This window comes from Ctenopharyngodon idella, chromosome 10 (genome assembly GCF_019924925.1).
Source record: "Ctenopharyngodon idella isolate HZGC_01 chromosome 10, HZGC01, whole genome shotgun sequence".
NCBI classification, from domain to species: domain Eukaryota; kingdom Metazoa; phylum Chordata; class Actinopteri; order Cypriniformes; family Xenocyprididae; genus Ctenopharyngodon; species Ctenopharyngodon idella.
Window position 1 is genome coordinate 1,205,699 of NC_067229.1, and position 19,983 is coordinate 1,225,681.

General features: G+C 36.7%; 1 protein-coding gene across 35 annotated transcripts in view; it reads left to right on the forward strand.

Moving 5' to 3' along the window:
• The window catches only part of LOC127521139 (zinc finger protein 271-like), a 106,841-nt gene extending 88,507 nt beyond the window's left edge, over positions 1-18,334 (forward strand). For 30 of the 35 annotated variants that reach the window (XM_051910165.1, XM_051910163.1, XM_051910158.1 and 27 more), the window contains one exon: positions 11,865-18,334. In XM_051910165.1, the coding sequence (XP_051766125.1) occupies positions 11,865-14,467 (2,603 nt within the window). In that variant the 3' untranslated portion in view covers positions 14,468-18,334. Of the gene's footprint in view, positions 1-1,053; positions 11,429-11,678; positions 11,786-11,864 lie in introns of those variants that run through there. The other 5 variants (XM_051910154.1, XM_051910160.1, XM_051910161.1 and 2 more) reach the window with 3 other exon arrangements.
• Positions 18,335-19,983: the final 1,649 nt, after the last annotated feature.

The window sequence follows — 19,983 nt, forward strand, 5'->3', positions numbered from 1 at the left end:
CGATTTAAAGTGTGACCCTAAATTTTCTGCTTGTGCTCCTAAAATTTTTATTAAGGCGCTACAGTGCTCCTAGTAAATAAGGTTAGTCTGTAGCCCTGCAGTTGGGAAAGAAATCGGATCCATGCCATTATATTAGATCCGTGCATTTGATCTTGAAGCTTAATGAAAATATCTGCTGCTGTCTGTGTCATTAATGTTAAACAGACTAAATCACTCACTGCTCTTGACTGAATAACTTTAGTAGTTTTAAAAAGAATCAATGTAGATTTAATTCATACAGCCTACTGTTATCACTAGCCAAGTTTCCATCCAGTTTTTGCGATTTTGTTATCGACAAAGCAAATATGCGCAAAAAAAAGTATTTGCGAAGTTTGCCGTCTCAAGGCTGTTTCCCATAAAATGGTGTCCGTGATGACATCATTCCAAAAAAAAAAAATTGTCGCAAAAGTTCTTATATCGCTTAAAAAATCTGCTCTTGAAAAGTTTCCATACAGAATTTTGCATATATCGCAAATTTGTAGCTAAATTTTGCATCCAAAATATTTGTAAAATGTACAGAGTAATGAGAAAATTGCAATTCGCCAGTAGGCTACTGCTTATTTTCACATATAATGTTATTAAATATGAAATATAAGAAGACGACGGTGAAGTGGAGCAGCTTGTCTGACAGGACTTTACTGCCTTTATTTGAAAAAGCGCAGGTTTGAGACCAGAGCAGGTTTCACAGAGCAGTTAATTTGTCCGGTATGCAAAAAAAAATGTAGGCTCCATAAAAAGACTGGAACAGTGAAATATTAAGTCTTTACATATTGCAACAATCTTTAATGCCATAAACATGCAGTCAAGCCAGTCGCAGTTTGACGCGGCCAAGAACGCATTCAAAGCAGATCATTCAAAGCAAAAAAAAAAAAAAAAAAAAGTTATTCGTTCTGTAGTTCAATAACATCAAACCGATCAAAAACATAGAATCGCTGTTTTTTTTGTTTGTTTTTTTCCCCCTCAGAGACAGATGCAGCTGTAAATTTTATTTATTCTTTTTTTTTTTCATTTTTTTTTTTATTGTCTGCATTAGCTAAACTGAGGCTTATTGTCACATCAGAGCTTTATTTTCTAAATAAAGTGGTTTATTTTAAACCACTTTATTCCTAATTTGAGATAAAATTCTATAGCCTATTAATAAATTGCACTTTTAAAATTATTTTATTTACAAGTGTCATGTTGATTTTCATTTGTCATGCACGTTAGCCTAGAAACACTTCTGATCATGAAATCGAAACAGACTCACAATTTTATGACAGCACTTTTATTTATTCAGATACAGAAGTAACATTTCTGTATTTTATTTTACCTTTCTTTTTGTCAGCGTTGAAAACTCCAATAGTCTTCCTTAATTTGACAGGAACCCTGCTTATTTTTGTCGAGCTGCAGAGATTTTCCTCATCCTTGTGTGATGCATTTTGAACTAGCCTACAGAGAAACAGTGCTTTAACGGGAGCAACACTTCGAACGCAAATGCTGCAGGCCAATTCTGTCATGTGACACCAAATTTCTTTGCGTTAAAGCCCTTTTTCTCGACAAAACGTGTTTCCAAACCAGTTTTTTCGACATTTGAAGTATCGACAATAAAGATAAATGGAAAAATATTGTGTCTAAAAATACAAATGGCATTTCCATCAGCTATATCGCTAAATGTTTTGAAGCGTTAAACTTTTTTTCGCAAAAAAATCCTTGGATGGAAACCTGGCTACTGTAAAGTTGCTTTGACACAATCTGCATCATAAAGAGCACTACATTAATAAATAAATAAAGGTGAAGACTATATGCAGTGTTTTAAAGTTTAACTGTTTAGGGCTGCACGATTACAAGGCTTGAAATTGCGACCATTTTAGTCGCATATGCTCCCTAAATTTAATGTTTGCGACCTCAACATATATTTGGGAACATTTGTGCGAGTGCGAATAATTGTTGAGGTGTGACCTGTTTTCATTTCTCTACAAAACGTTCGCTAATTACTGCACAGTATGTGCCTGCTGTGAGCTGATGCAGTAACCGGACCACCGTTCTGTTACATAACAAATTAAACTTCATCTTTACGTTCTTAAGTTTAAAGCAGATTTTAGCTTGGTTAATATTAGCAGTCATTCACTCCCTTTCACGGCGCTCCGTTATCACATGACAGGGAGCTAACTATCGTGCAAAATATAAAGAGCTGAAGAGAGATGATGAAAAGAACACTGTTACACAGGGCTCGACATTAACACTTGACATTAACACTTGAGTTTTTATATTTAAAACATATGATACAGTTAAGAAACATTACACGACCAAGAGTAGGCCTACAGTTTTCCTGAATATCCTTAATAAAACCATCACGATTGAAAATGTAACACTGGTTTCATACAAAAGTTTAATAAACCGTAAAAAGCAGTTAAAATTAAATCACTCACATTTTAGACGCAAAATGGTTCCAAACAAAGATCACAGCAGAACCATTGCGCATTTCATGACAACACATTTGTGTTTTCTTTCATTACTGAATGATTCAGCATTTTGAACCAATCGGTTGAGTCAAATTCAATGACCCATTCATCAACAACTGCCTCATTCTTGAATGAATCATCCGTTTGAATGAATGACTCAATGACTCACTCCTAAAGACGGTCACCTGCCGCCACCTACTGGCGGTTTAGTTTCATGTTTAAAAGTATCAGTCTTTCCAACATTTCTTATTTGTATATTCAAAAAAAATTAAAACAATCTCATAACATTATTTAATTCCATTGTAATTTTTCAGTGTAAATGATTTAATTTGACTGGTAACAGCTCTATAGTGTCTTATGATTCTAATTAAAATTACTGATCAAATTTAAGAATTTAAAATGAAAAATGAAGCATACATTTAATAAGATTAGAGGGAAAAGCCCTATATAAAGGTAAAAAAATAAAGTAAATATCACAAATATGCCAATTTAAATGTCAAAGCTGAGTGAACACTGACGAGAATATTACTTCAGAATAAATTATTTACAACACAACTATTTTTTCCAGACAAACAACTTTTTTTATTCAGACAAGCGAATGACAAGGCTTTTTAGTTGTGGTGCTCCTAAATTTTTGCTGGTGCTCCTAACTTTTTGACACCAGTGCTACCAAGTAAAAAAGTTAATTTTCGAGCCCTGGATTATGACAAAAATCATAATTGTCGATTATTCCCTTGAAACTGTAATTGCAATTATTAATTACGATTATTGCTATACATTGGTTTAAAAAAAAAAGTAAACACATACATGGTATAATAATAGGGCCGGAAGTGAAGTAAACTGCGTTTGTTGTTGTGACTTTTATTTTGATGGTGCGGTGGACTTTTATTTTGACTGCGCTGAGAACAGCTCAGCCAGAGCCTGAGCCTGAGCACATAGTGCTCACATTCTCCATCTTCATTGGCTTATGATCTGTTTAATACATTATTAGGTAGAATTGTTATACAAAAAAAAGTAGACAGTATATGTAAAAGTATTAACTTTAGCCATGTGGTTGATGCCCAGTGTCGCTAGCTGAGAAGAAATGCATAATCATGTTTCGCTTGGAATCAAAGTCGCGCTGGAATTTCTCCTTAGCGTAAGGTTGAGAGGTCCATCTATCACTGTTTTTCCATGTTTGTAGAGTTAGTTTGTGGAGTAGCTTTTTAAAAATGGTGGGTGTTTTCATTAGAGGCTGGATCCAAGCCGAAGCTGATGTACTCTAGTGACCTCGGGACGGTATGACTAATTCACACATGCAATCTCTCTTATTAACCCTCTGGGGTCTAAGGATTTTTGGGGCCCTGGAGAAGTTTTGACATGCCCTGACATTTGTGCTTTTTTCAGTTGTTCATAAACATATTAATGACAAAAGTGTAATTACACTGTATTCAGCACGAACTAGGCTACTATAATATGTGAGGAACATGTATGTACATGTTTGTGTTTTTGAAGGAATAACGTTTATGCGTTAAGTCACTGAAATAAGGCCAAAAAAAAAATATTAAATCTGTGTTCACAAGACTTCTGGGTATTGGAGGTTGTAGACTAGAGTTTTTGCTTCAAAATGATGTAAAAATTATCCTGCCTACTCGGTCATATAAAACAACAAAGAGATTTAAATTTTCTAAGACATTTTTTGTCAAGAAACACAGTATGCATGGAGGCATGAGTTTTCATGAATAATGTCGTGATTCACACCTGAGAAGACAAAAGATTCGCATAATGAGCCGCATAATGAGCTCTTTCAGTCAGGTAGGCTGTGAAAAAACCCTCTGTGATCATGCTGATAACAGGATTAATGTCCACTCTTGACAAAAAAAAAAAAAACATGATTTTTGTGATCGCATGCATGCACGTATTATTGCACATGATGTGAAGAAAATTTTGTATAGGCCTATGTTAAATTACAGTACCAGTCAAAAGATTGGACACATTTGTTTTAAAAGAAGTCTTAAGTCTCTACCCAAATAATGTTTTTCTGTTTTAATATACTTTAAAATATAAAGTATTTCTGTGATGCAAAGTGTCTACCTCTATGGCATTTCATATAGGCTAAAATATTTGTTATATTATATAGCCTAAATGTTAATGTGCAGTTGACAAACTATACATCATTAAAAAGATCTAAGACTCAAGCTTCACATTTTGACTCTTAAAATCTTATATTGACCGTAATTTCTTAATATGCTTAAAAGCATGCACATTTGGAGAAATATTGATGGATTCTCATATGTTTGTCAATTTTCTATACAGAGGAGTAATATTTATTCAGTATTTATTGAAATATGGTTGATTACTGAAAATTGAAATATTTATTTATTTATTTATATCATCACTGTGAGCGCTGGATACTGTTTTCAATTCATACTTGCAGCCGGAGGGCGCTCTATGCACCTTTAGTCCACAAATATCTCAGTAAAAGAAGAGGCATATCATGTGACATTCCAGGAACTAACAGAGGCTTCCAGAGATTGCTATAACATGCAGATAAACACTTTTGAAGACAATAAATACACGATTGAGACAATGTATACATGTATTGCCTCAGAATTTGCGTCTGAATAGCGCTCGCTCCGTGGGCGTGGCCGCATTAGCGGATAATGAGCTGAATCACGGGCGTCTGACATGTCTCTTTTCATTCAGATTACATAAACAGAATTTTTGTTTTTGATTTGAATTACACGATTTAAAACCTGACATTTCAACGTTTCTTTAGACCTAAGTTTTTTTTTTTTTTGTGATTAGTATTCACTAAGTTACACTTCATTTTCTGAGAACTATCAGATTGGACTTAGTTCAGAGGGAGACGACAGATCACGCATCATGTTAGTTTTCGTTATTTTACAAAAAGCACAACATTTTGTTTTTACTCTGAGTGTACACAAATAAAAGAAGATATTTCACAGATTAAAATGGTGTATAACTCTTAATTGTATGTGCAACATTGACGGAGTATTTTGAGTCTCTTTCATACTGATAAGAAAAAAGCACGGTGGTATCGCCGGCGCGACCAGCCGACCCCTGAGTGTTAACGCATTAAAATAATACTTTTATGGCCATGCGTGCTTCCTGACTGAGGAGAGTGGTTCCTAACCTAAGCCATTTGTAGAAACCAAATGGTCAAAAAGACAATGCAACTTGAGCTGCAAGAAGATAACGCCAGAGTCTTTTGATCTCCTGAGACAAAGAGATTTTGCAGGCCTTATCAAACATCATTCTCCACCATTAATGTAAGACAAATCAGCTCAAATGAAATAATTAATTTATAGGGAATTTTAAAAAGAGTCACTTAGTTTACGACCGAGCAACTGAATCATCGTCCAGCGTTCATTTGCTCAGGCCATAATAAGCTCTTGTTGCGGATATGAATATCCAACTATCGCAAAAGCACTATTTATAGCAAGGTAACAGATCGCAGTTTAAGGCATTAAATTCTTAAGAACATAACACAAGACACTTCTCTTTAAAAATCTACAGGAGACTTTGATTATTCTAACACAAACTAATATCTAACACAAACACACACATTCATACAAGTTGCAGAAAGAAAGGAAATGGGAAAGAGTTTTAAGAGAATGAAATGATGAAATCCCAATCAAGTTTCTAGCAAAATATGCACTTCATAAGACCTGATCTGAACGAACCATCAATCATTAATTAGGGATGTGCAACAGTGGATTGAGTACCCGAGCACTCGACCGTGACCGTGACGATCGATCATGTAAATCGTTTTTTTTTCTTTTTTTTTTCTCCTGATTGGTTAGCAGCACTTTGGGCAGCACTCTGACCTCTGATTGTTTAGCTTAGTCAAGTCACCTTTATTTATATAACGCTTTTTACAATGTAGATTGTGTCAAAGCAGCTTTACATTGATAACTGGTACATTATTTGGCTGCACAGCAGCTCTTAAAGAATAGTGTCAATGCAGGCAGATCAAAGCACTGTTGAATATCAAATGTCAAGTGTCCCCAACTAAGCAAGCCAGAGGCGACAGCGGCAAGGAACCCAAACTCCATCAGGTGACATCAGGTGGCAGACAAGTGGCAAATTGGTGTTTAAATGGAGAAAAAAACCTTGGGAGAAACCAGGCTTAGTCGGGGGGCCAGTTCTCCTCTGGCCAACAGTGCTTTGTTACGATTCAGGATGCTATCATAAGTCCGACAGGATCGCAACATTCAAAGTATTTATTCCAGTTCCATCCAATTGAGGATCGTATTCATCACGGCGGTATGGACGGTTGTTGAGGAACTGTGCCGTGGCTGTCGTGTCGATGAGGCCCTCAGAGTGGATGATCTAGTTGACTCAATCTCTGCTGATACTTCAGGACTGCGTTGTGGTCGTGTCAAGGTGCAGGTCCTTGATACGGCCCGGATCCGGTTGACTACGGTGAACCTCGGGATAACCAGAAAGACTAATATTAGCGTAGATGCCATTCTTCTTCTGATGTAACGAGTACATCTGGTGTTATAGGAAGTGTTCCCGGTTCCGGCTGACCTAATTTATGCAGCCTAATAATCCTTTAACAGATTTGAAAATATAAATTGGTAATGTGTTATGTGTATGCCAGGTTAAAGAAATGCGTTTTTAGTCTAGATTTAAACTGACAGAGTGTGTCTGCTTCCTGAACAATGCTAGGAAGGTTGTTCCAGAGTTTAGGTGCCAAATAAGAGAAGGATCTACCGCCTGCGGTTGATTTTGATATTCTAGGTATTATCAGCTGGCCTGAATTCTGAGATCGCAATAGACGTGAAGGACTATAATGAATTAGGAGCTCGTTCAGGTACTGGGGAGCTAAACCATTTAGTGCTTTGTAAGTAATTAGTAAGATTTTAAAATCTATACGATGTTTAACAGGAAGCCAATGCAGTGTTGACAGAACTGGGCTAATATGGTCATACTTCCTAGTTCTAGTAAGAACTCGAGCTGCTGCGTTTTGGACCAGCTGTAGTTTATTTATCAGGCGAGCAGAACAACCACCCAGTAGAGCGTTACAGTAATCTAGCCTTGAGGTCATGAACGCATGAAATAACTGTTCTGCATTTTTCATTGAGAGCATATGTCGTAGTTTAGATATATTTTTAAGATGGAAGAATGCGGTTTTACAGATGCTAGAAACATGGCCTTCAAATGAAAGATTGGTATCAAAGAGCACACCCAGGTTCCTAACTGACGACGAAGACTTAACAGAGCAGCCATCAAGTGTTATTAACTTGCTGAATGCGCTGCATATCAGTGTTTAGTTTCATGCTCAAATGCAGTGCCCGATATCTGAGTTATTCGAGACGGTCATATTGCTTTTAGATGTTTCTTTTTAAAATAAGTAAATAAATAAAAATACTAATGTTATGATAATGCAGCAGTGCTTTTTTCGTCATATTTGTTTAAAGGCATAGGCTAATTCGTATGGCTTCGAAAACTTGCAGGCGATTTATGGAATCACTTAATAATGTAGATGAAAATATAGCACAAATCTGCCATAAGCATAGCATTATAATGAGAACATTACAGAAGTCTATAGTAAATTCAGCGCGCTGTCATGAAAGCGCATCACGGCGGGAGCTCTCTCTCTCTCTCTCTCTCTCTCTCTCTCTCTCACTCTCGCTATAGGGCGAAACTTAAAGTTCACAGCCATTTGCATCCTTTTGTGCAGATACCAGTTGAAATGTTACGTCTATGTAATGTATCTAAGTTATCTGATTAATATCATAGGATGTGTTACAGAGCAGGCTTCAGTTTATTGGCATAAAGTCACTCTTCACCTCAGGCGGCTATGCCTTTTAGATGCTTCTTTATTAATAACATTGCTGCATCATAATCACAATCTAACACTGTTTTAATCACGTGTTCATGTTTTCATAGACAAGTTTTCATGTCATATTTTTATTTTTAACATTCATTTTCTTAACAGTCTTTAGATATTTTCATTATCTCCATGACGGCCATGCCCCGCCCCCGAATACTCGATTACTCGTTTTTGAAACCTATCGATGATCGGAATGAAAAATTGCCAAAAATGCTCATCCCTATCATTAATAACCCTTCTATCGCTGCTTAGTCAGGATTATTATACTTAATATCAAATGCACCAGTTCAGCTATAGAATCTGGAGGTACTTGCTTGGCGTTTGTGTCATTAAATGCAGATTCCCTTGTCGGCGTCCTTTTTGGGTTTGTTAATTTTTGTCATGGGAAGCCAATCGCATTTTGGTGTGTTGGCAGATGAAGGAGTCTTCCTCGTGACTGAAGTTCAAAGTTGAGGCGGCAAAAGACTGTTGGTTAAACCTTGCGGCAAAACTTAACTTAGAACACGAGACTCAACAGAAAAGGAAAGTAAAAGAAAGGAAAAGTGAGTGAGACGATAGTTGGATGGCTTGAATGAGTCTGCCCGTCATCGTCTGTTCTTTGTCTTATTCATCTTCTTTGTTCCAGCTTCTTATTCATACTATACAATACTGAATTTGTCATTCTGATCTGATTATTTTAAACTTAGGTGTTTGTCCCACCTCTTTGAGGAGTTCTGACCAATCAGGTATTGTCTTTGTTTCAAAGGTGGCTTTTCTCCTCCCCGATCATAAACTAAGTGTTATCTCATGTTCTCCTAAATTCCCGCTCTCAGCAGAGAATAGAGAGAGCACACTTTAGACATGATTTCTCAAAAAGTAATACGTTTTACAGAAATTTCATTAAAGCCAAACTTTTGAATTCAACTACTTCCATTCATACCAGACAAGGCACACTTTCAATCAGCCGTTCAATAGTTATAACAATTACAAGAATTGTGAGTGTTCTAAGCATAACTGGACACATGTAGAATGTGTAGACATAATATAGAATTATACTGTTGAATGATGTTCGATAAGTCAGTTTAGAATTGTTTTGGAACAATTTGATGCAGTTTATTTGTAAAAAAAACAGTCTCTGTGGGTTTTTCTAAGTCACTAAGAGGTCATTCAGAAGAAACAGGCCTGCAAAATCTCTTTGTCTCAGGAGATCAAAAGACTCTGTCTTGGAACATGACCTAGAGATAAAGACGCGTTAATAATATTGAGAAGAGGCTCTTCTGTAACAGGTAACATCTCTTTCAGTAATTTAGTGGGTATTGGATCTAATAAACATGTTGTTGGTTTAGATGCAATGATAAGTTTATTTAGCTCTTCCTGTCCTATAGTTGTAAAGCACTGCAACTGTTTTTGAGGGGTGATAATTGAGGCTGAATCATAAAATGAATCATATTTCTGATGCTTTTGATTTTCTCAGTGAAGAAATTCATAAAATCATTACTACTAAACTATAGTGGAATATTTTGTTCTGGTGATGTCTGTTTATTTGTTAATCTAGCCACTGTATTAAACAAGAACCTTGGATTGTTTTGGTTATTTTCTATGAGTTTGCGGAGATGCTCGGCCCTGGCTGCTTTTAGAGTAGAATCACAAGGAAAGACAGCACTTCCCGTTATAAAAATAAAGATCTCTTCTAAAGTTTGTCTCCATTTGCGCTCTAGATTACAAGTTTCTTTCTTGATAGCGTGAGTAATACTGTTGTACCAAGGTGCAGTATTTTTCTCTCTAACCTTTTTAATCTGATGGGTGCAACAGTATCTAATGTAATAGAGAAAATGGTGCCCATACTGCGAGTCATATCCTCAAGTTCATTTGTGTGTTTGGGTACAGACAGATCGGGCAGGTTATTTGTGAATTTATCTATAGTTGTCAGGAGAATTGTTCTACCTGGTCGAGAATGCGGCACAGTATGGCAAATATCAGCAGTATGCATGTTACATCATCACTTTGCGGTAGAATTTCTATATCGGTAGGATTGGTTCATGTGATATAATTAAATCTAGTGTATGATTAAAATGATGAGTGGGTCTAGTGATGTTTTGCTTGACCCCAAAGGAGTTTAGTAAATCTGTAAACGCAGCCCCTAACGCATCATTTATATTGTCTACATGAATGTTAAAATCTCCAACAATCAGCGCTTTATCGACATTGACCAATAGGTCTGAGAGAAAGTCTGCAAACTCTTTTAGGAAGTCAACATAAGGTCCTGGAGGTCTATAAACCGTAGCCAAAGCAAGAGATAGTAGGGACTTTTTTCTTGTATCTGAGAGTGTAACATTTAGCACAAGCACTTCAAATGAATTCAATCTGTGTTTTGTTTTCTGAGTAACATTAAGAATATCTCTATAGATTGTGGCAACACCGCCGCCACGACCAATCAGACGGGGCTTGTGCTTATAACAGTAGCCCGGTGGCATAGACTCATTAAGACCAAAATAATCATTTGGTTTAAGCCAGGTTTCAGTAAGGCAAATTACATAGACTATTATCTGTGATCATTTCATTAACAATAACCACCTTAGGTGTCGGTGATCTAATGTTTAGGAACCCTAGCTTTAGGAATTGTTTTGTTTAATCACGATCAGATTTTTTTTTTTAGATGCTATAGATTTATTGTTAGACCTCACTATTCAGGGAATAGACACAGTTTCTATAGACTGGACTACATTCACATGTGATTTGAGGTTTGACCTACTAGTCATCTTGGAGATGTTCTCCGACAGAAGATTCGCTCCATTGCTGCTGGGCTGCAGGCCATCAGCACGGAAAAACCTAGGTCGCTCCCAGAAAAGATTCCAATTATTTACAAAGAGCAGCTTCTGTTCATTACACCAAAACATTAGCCATTCATTTAAAACAAATAATCTACTGAACCTTTCATGTCCTTGTCGGTACGTCGGAAGCGATCTGGACATGATGATCTTTGTTGTGGGCAATGTGCTTCGTACCGTCTTGATCAGGCTCCTGAAGTCCTGCTTCAGTACCTCCATCTGCCGCAGCCTGATGTTGTTCACCCCCGCGTGCAGCACTACAGCTCCGATGCTCTCGTCACCATTCAGGCTCGCAGGTACCTGCGCAGCGACATCGAGTACACGAGCACCAGGAAAGCAGTGACTGATAGTTACATCTTAAAATTGGGAAGAACGTGATTGTTAAAAGATTGTGAAATATTAAATTTTGTGAAGTTCGCCCACCCCATTCTCAATTTATCTAGACTCATACAGCAATATCAATATGCACACACAACATTAATGCTTGAATTAGTATAGAATGTATAAATTAACCAGTTTTTTAATTTTTTTTTTTTTTTTTGTCAGATCTGCTGCTCCTCTTTCAGTGAAGCTTCTCCCACTGCAATTCACAAAAAAAATGCTGGAATATTCCCATCAGCCTACAACTGAAGACGAGCATCAAGAACAAAGAGGTTAGTGTTTATTCTTGATCCTTCATTAATAATACATATTGTTATACATTTAGTTTATGATGACTTATGGTTGTTTTAGACCAGATGGAGGTGGAGGAGAAACATAATTTCATCAATGGAGAAAAATCTTTGACTTTCTCACAGACTGAAAAGACTGAAGCCAAGAAGTCGTTCGCTTGCCCTCAGTGTGGAAAGAGTTTCACACGTAAAAGAAGTCTCAGGGAGCACATGAGTACTCATTCTAAAGAGAAACTGTTGACATATGACCAGTGTGGAGAGGGTTTTGCATGTGAACAAAGCCTGAATGAGCACATAGGAACTCATGCTGAAGAAAGAGCGTTCACATGTGATCAGTGTGGAAAGACTTTCGCACGTAAAAGAAGTCTCAGGGAGCACATGAGTACTCATTCTAAAGAGAATCTGTTGACATATGACCAGTGTGGAGAGGGTTTCACATGTAAAGAAAGCCTGAATGAGCACATAGGAACTCATGCTGAAGAAAGAGCGTTCACATGTGACCAGTGTGGAAAGAGTTTCGCACGTAAAAGTCGTCTCAGGAAACACATGAGTACTCATTCTATGGAGAATCTGTTGACATGTGACCAGTGTGGAGAGGGTTTCACATGTAAAGAAAGCCTGAATGAGCACATAGGAACTCATGCTGAAGAAAGAGCGTTCACATGTGACCAGTGTGGAAAGAGTTTCGCACGTAAAAGTCGTCTCAGGAAACACATGAGTACTCATTCTATGGAGAATCTGTTGACATGTGACCAGTGTGGAGAGGGTTTCACATGTAAAGAAAGCCTGAATGAGCACATAGGAACTCATGCTGAAGAAAGAGCGTTCACATGTGACCAGTGTGGAAAGAGTTTCGCACGTAAAAGTCGTCTCAGGAAACACATGAGTACTCATTCTATGGAGAATCTGTTGACATGTGACCAGTGTGGAAAGGGTTTTGCATGTGAACAAAGCCTGAATGAGCACATAGGAACTCATGCTGAAGACAAAGTGTTCACATGTGACCAGTGTGGAAAGACTTTCGCACGTAAAAGAAGTCTCAGGGAGCACATGAGTACTCATTCTAAAGAGAAACTGTTGACATGTGACCAGTGTGGAGAGGGTTTTGCATGTAAAGAAAGCCTGAATGAGCACATAGGAACTCATGCTGAAGAAAGAGCGTCCGCATGTGATGAGTCCTTTATGACAGACGTTACTCTGAAAGTGCACAAGAGGATCCACACTGGAGAGAAACCATACACGTGTTCACACTGCGACAAGAGATTCAATTTTTCAGCACATCTGAAAAGACACGAGAGGATCCACACTGGAGAGAAATCATACACGTGTTCACACTGTGACAAGAGATTCAGTCTTTCAGTATATCTGAAAAGACATGAGAGGATCCACACTGGAGAGAAACCATACACGTGTTCACACTGTGACAAGAGATTCAGTCTTTCAGTATATCTGAAAAGACACGAGAGGATCCACACTGGAGAGAAATCATACACGTGTTCACACTGCGACAAGAGATTCAATTTTTCAGCACATCTGAAAAGACACGAGAGGATCCACACTGGAGAGAAATCATACACGTGTTCACACTGCGACAAGAGATTCAGTCAGTCAGAACATCTGAAAAGACACGAGAGGATCCACACTGGAGAGAAACCTTACAAGTGTTCATACTGCGACATGAGAGTCAGTGATTCAAGAGACCTGAAAAGACATGAGATGATCCACACTGGAGAGAAACCTTACAAGTGTTCACACTGCGACAAGAGATTCATTCGGTCAGGAGACCTGAAACTACATGAGAGGATCCACACTGGAGAGAAACCTTACAAGTGTTCATACTGCGACATGAGAGTCAGTGATTCAAGAGACCTGAAACTACATGAGAGGATCCACACTGGAGAGAAACCTTACAAGTGTTCACACTGCGACGAGAAATTCAGACAATCAGAACTTCTGAAAACACATGAGATGATCCACACTGGAGAGAAACCTTACAAGTGTTCACACTGTGACAAGAGATTCAGACGGTCAGAAAATCTGAAAAGACATGAAAGGATCCACAGTGGAGAGAAACCTTACAAGTGTTCATACTGTAAAAAGAGGTTCATTTTGCCAGAAAATCTTAAAGTTCATGAGAGGATCCACACTGGAGAGAAACCATACACGTGTTCACACTGCGACAAGATATTCAGGCAATTATCACATCTGAAAACACACGAGAGGATCCACACTGTAGAGAAACCTTACAAGTGTTCACACTGCGACAAGAAATACAAGAAAAAAGCAACTCTGAAATTACATGAGAGGGTCCACACTGGAGAGAGACCTTACAAGTGTTCACACTGCGACGAGAAATTCAGACAATCAGAACTTCTGAAAACACATGAGATGATCCACACTGGAGAGAAACCATTCACGTGTTCACACTGCGACAAGAAATACAAGAAAAAAGCAACTCTGAAATTACATGAGAGGGTCCACACTGGAGAGAGACCTTACAAGTGTTCACACTGCGACAAGAGATTCAGTAGGTCAGGAGTCCTGAAAAGACATGAGTGGTTCCACTCTGGAGAGAAACCTTACAAGTGTTCACACTGTGACAAGAGATTCCCTCTGTCACATCATCTGAAAAGGCATGAGAAGATTCACAAACATTGGATATAAACCAATTCTGTAACTAATCTGTAAAAAGTTGTGAGATTCACATATACTGAAACATTTGTTCATGTAAGTTTGTCTTGGTCATCAAAGCCAATTTGGGGAAAGTAGTGTGTTGCTTTGGCTTTGACAAACCTTGATGATCTGTGGTTTCCAGCATGATATGAAAATCTTGAGAAGTTAGAAGTCAACACCACGGCACTTGTTTAACCTGTCAATCTGTGAATAAAGTGATATTAACCCTTGTGCGTCAATTAAAAAAAGCTATGTCAAAAAACTGTCATAAAAATTTGAAGCTTGGGAGCACAGACTTAAGTTTTGTCTCATTTTAAAGAAGACCCTTGGCAGAATCTTGTTGAAGTAAGAAAGTTTAAAAAGTGGAAACTAAAAAAAAAGTTATAGAGGTTTAATTTTATGAAAATGATTTATGAACTATTTTAAATAAAATATATATTTTATGAAACATGTTGAACTCTAAAACCTGCAAGAAAATGAAAGCCATAAATCTAAACAAGTTGTGTACCAAATTTGAGGTTGAGATCTCGAAAATTGAGCTTTCAGTAAGGTTTTGTTTGGGCGCAGTACCAAATTTTCCCCATTAGATGCCAGCAAAACTCGACTGGTGTACACAGTGGTTGGATTTATGATTTGCGTTAGAGTTTTTCTCTCAAATATTACAAGCACACACACACAATTATTTTATTACGCACATTAGTGTTGTAACGATATACCGGTATGGTGGTATATCACGGTATGCACAGGTACGATTATCATATCGTGTACATTTCCATATCTACGGTATTGAATCAACAACTTTCCACTTGACAAGACTCACACACGTACAGTGAATTGTCAAAGACTGGATAAAATTTGCATTATGGCAATACTTTGGATATAGAAAAAAAAAAAACACGGTGTTGTCCTCGAGGATAGATAGCCAGTTAGCAAAGAAATGTAGTAGCTGAAAGTAGCTGCAAAAGAAGGAAAAATATCAAACATGTTCTCCTATATTCAAGAACACCGTCCGTGCAGATGCAGGTATGATCCGTTTATAACTTTATGATTTCCGTGATGCAAAGGGAATCCCGGAATCCAGTCATAAAAATGGAATTTACAGTACAAAGACCTTTGCACACTGAATCCGAAATTTTCGCACGTTAAATACGACCTCACGTTATATCAATCACGTTTGCACAGTGCCTCCGAAACTTTCGTCCGTCATAAAAAAATTCACATCAGGTTCGATTTTCTGCGTTTTTCACATCCGTGGCACGCATTTTGAGAGACGTTTTGACAATTCAGAGCCACCGTACGCGAACGCCAAAATCCCCAATGCCATCTGACAAGTTGATCCACGTCGTCTACAGCACAAAGCAGCAGCACTGAATGACAAACAAAGTGCGGAAAGAGAATCGCTATCGCTAGCAAAGCATCAAACTGAGGCACTGACATCCTGAAGTAAACTTTGAAACGCTCGGGATAATCACGCAACTCCTTGATGAGGTAGAACTCTCCTTCCTCTTTATGCAATCTCGGGATTGGATGTACCAAATATTTCCTCTTTCTTTTTGTCTTTTTAAGAAGAGAGAGGACAACTAAATCATGCTCACTGCTTGAAGACTTCATTCTGTATTATTTTGCGAATTTTTTCGCAACGGATTCATTAATACGCATCGGACTCAGTGTGCAAGGTCTCTGTGCGTGACAAATTTTTAGGATCATGAATACGAAAAAACGCATATGAAAATTTCAGACTCAGTGTGCAAAGGCCTTAACGCAGATGTCACATAAAATGCACAATTTGACGTATTGATGAATAAAGCGAAAGCCGAGCTGTACAATAGATCAAATGGCGTCGTGGTCTAGGGTCTGTGAATATTAAAGCGCAAAAAGACTGCTGTATAAATAATATGTCTGTTTGTTTTTCATATCTCTTTGTGAATGAGCGGCGCCATTTCGTGTACTACATACTCGAGTACGCGCAACGCTCATATTCGCTGCGTCCGAAATCGCGTACTGTAGAGTAGGTACTACATTTGAATTTAAATTTACTTCACGACCGTTGAAAAAATATGTTCTATATAGTACGAATGTGTGTAGTATGAATGAATTCGGACGTACTACATCCGCTCTGTTTTTACCGTCACATGACCTACCAGCGTCAGTTATGTCCATTATACTTCATTCACAAATCCTCTCATGTGGCCTCGTGGACAGTAAAGTGTCCATCGTATGCGCACTTTAGACCCTCGCCGGAAGTAGTAAGTCATTCGGGTACTTTTCGCCGACTGTTTTTCGAATACTATGAATTCGGACATGTTACTCTGTTCGCATACTGTTCTTCACGTACTATATAGTAGTAGGTTTTCAGTGTTTGCCGTCTCACTATCGGAGGACACGAATGCTTAATGAGCATTTAATCAATTTATTTTAGAAAGGCATTGTCAAATACACTCTAAAACTCAAAGCACTTCACTACAGCCTGTCAAAATAAAAGTCCGAACTCAAAGAAGCTGACAGAATATACTTCTCAAAATAAAAATAATAGCCTAATAAAATTTATTAAAACATTATTTAAGGGATATAGTTTTTTGTCCATGTTTTAATGTAGTAAATCTCTGTTGTGCAGCACTTTGCCAAAACATAAATTGATAAAATGGTTGTTAAATGTTCATTTGATTACATTTTAAAACATTAATTGAATTGTTAAAAAAATTCATTACCACAATTTTTGATAGTATATATGTATTAAATAATAAAATCCAGAAGAAAGTCAAACCAGAATTTCTGAATTTTAATAAATTACTAATGATAAATGTAAGTTATTCAATTAATCAGTTATTACATTTTATTGATTATATGGTTTTGATTATTGAAATTTTAATAAACAAAACAAATAATACTTTTTTGTTGTTGTTGTAATAAAGAATTTGATCAACCAAAAAAACAAAAAACAAAACTGAATTGGTCATTTTAACTGATGATGATGATAACAATTGATTGTTTAATACCGTATACCATGAAACCGTGATTTTTTTTAGATGATTAGCATACAGTGAAAATCTCATACCATTACAACCCTAACACACATACAAATCACACTCTGACATCCATACCAACACACCCACACAATAATAGCTGCATAATTTATCCAATTGGCTCTGAGATAATGGCACCATCTGGTAAAAAAAATTTTTTAAATTTAATTTTGAAGCCTTACCAACGGAATGAAAGCTCAATTTATAGTTAAATGGCCCTGGGATTAAAAATTGCAGTTTTAATGGGGATATTTTTGTCCAAAAGGTCCTGAGAGGATCTATTTTGTGTTACTAGTCCTTTTTTTTTTTTTTTTTTTAAAGGAAATGTGGGTGAAATAGTAAAATTCCAATAAAAATGCACACTGTGGCAAAATTTATGCAGTTGGCATTGACACATGCAAAATTATCAAAAAAAGAAAAACAAAACAAAACTGAAAGACTGGAAAATGTCCATAAGGTCGCACAAGGGTTAAATAAAAACTGACCTGGTTTATTTTCTGAATGCAGATTACTGAGAACAATTTATCCATGCATGTTTTTGTAACATTATTCATAATAATCTTTAATTAAATGGTACAGTTTTTTGGTTGTCTTCTACTGTTTCTATGCTATGCTTGTTTCTGTTTGGAGTTTTAATTGACTACCAGGAAAAAAATTTTTTTTGAGAATTTAGCATTTTTTATGTCATTACGTTGTTTAGAGCGTAAGAAAAAATGGGGGAAAAAAAACATTTTTGAAAAATTGTATTTTATTCATATGTTATGCTACAGTATGTCCTCTGTAGTGGACACCAGGACTCAGTTTTTAAACAAATAAAATAACAAATAAAAATCAATTTTTAGGTTTCAGGATTTTTTTATACAAAACTTTGTATAAAGATGATTCTCAACTGTTATGAAAGATATAACAGAATGATTTGATATATATATATTGATATATGATTTGATGCTTTATGCAATATGTGTGTAAAACGTTTTTTTTGTTCCCATTATATACAATGTATCTACACACTGTATGTAATTTGCATATCAATGAGTTCTTGGAGCAACATTTAATGAAAAAAAAGTGTAAAAATGGGAGTAATAATTGTGAAATTTTTAATAATAATATATTATTTCATAGGAATATATTGATATATAATTTCCCTATTCACTTGTGTCTCCTAAAATGCTTGATCAACATGCTTTCAGACCTGCCAACATGTACGCATTTTACGTAGCAAGTACGCATTTTGACCTCAAAGTACGCTGGTACGATTTGTCACTCTATAATACGCAAAAACCTGGCACACATAGTCAGGTGCGGATTAACGCACAGGCTTGCCTAGGCTGCAGCCTAGGGGCCCCAGATTGGCCAGAATACATAGATATATATATATATATACACACAGTGGGTACGGAAAGTATTCAGACCCCCTTAAATTTTTCACTCTGTTATATTGCAGCCATTTGCTAAAATCATTTAAGTTCATTTTTTTTCCTCATTAATGTACACACAGCACCCCATATTGACAGAAAAACACAGAATTGTTGCCATTTACGTCACTGCTATTGCTAGACGGCATAGCGGCAAAATGTTTTTTTCCATTTTCACTTTTATGATTTATTTTCACACAAAATCTGTTGCTCCATAAATATATATATATATATTTTGCAAACATACACTAGAGGACTAGTAAAAAGAACATTTTTCTTAAGGTGTGCCTGTAGCCCCGTTCTGCCCGGTGTAGTTCATCTTGAATTTCACAGGTAATAACTTCTCACAACTCTGAAATGTGGATATTCTTTCCAACCGAGCAACATTTGTTCATTTAAGTTTGTCTTGTTCATCAAAGGCAAAACCAATTTGAGAAAAAAAGCATTGCTGTGGCTTTGACAAAACCCAGCACATGTTACCAGTGCTGTGTTTCTGGAAGCTGTGGAAATCTTTGATTAAAGTGACATGAAATCAAAACTGCTTATTACTGTTTCGGCTGTGAACAATTAATCTATGTATGTTCTTATAACAATCTTTAATAAAAATGTTCAGCCAGTCGTGATCGGATCCCGTGGGGACAAACTGCAGTTTGTTTCATGCAGGTATGTTTTCTAGTGATTTTATGCTTGTTTCTCTGATTGGAATCATATCACTGATAGTAACTAATTGCTATTTTGGTTGTGCATAAAATCTGGCTTATTTTAGAGTTGCCAAATGCATGTTATAGTTACGATTTGTATGCATTAATCTAAAATGATAGAATATTTAACTTTCATTTAATTGCATTATTTATGATTTTATAAATGCATATTTGCCCTATTTAAAAAAAAAAACAAAAAAACTTTTTCTACTCTCCAGTCCAGCAGGTGGCGACAATGCACCCTAAGCAGTGTTGCCAGACGTACGATAATTATCGTATTTGTACGATAATTTAGACCTCTGTACGATCAATAATGAAAAAATCCCATTATGTAAGATAATTTTAGAATTTTGTGACACTTCAGATGG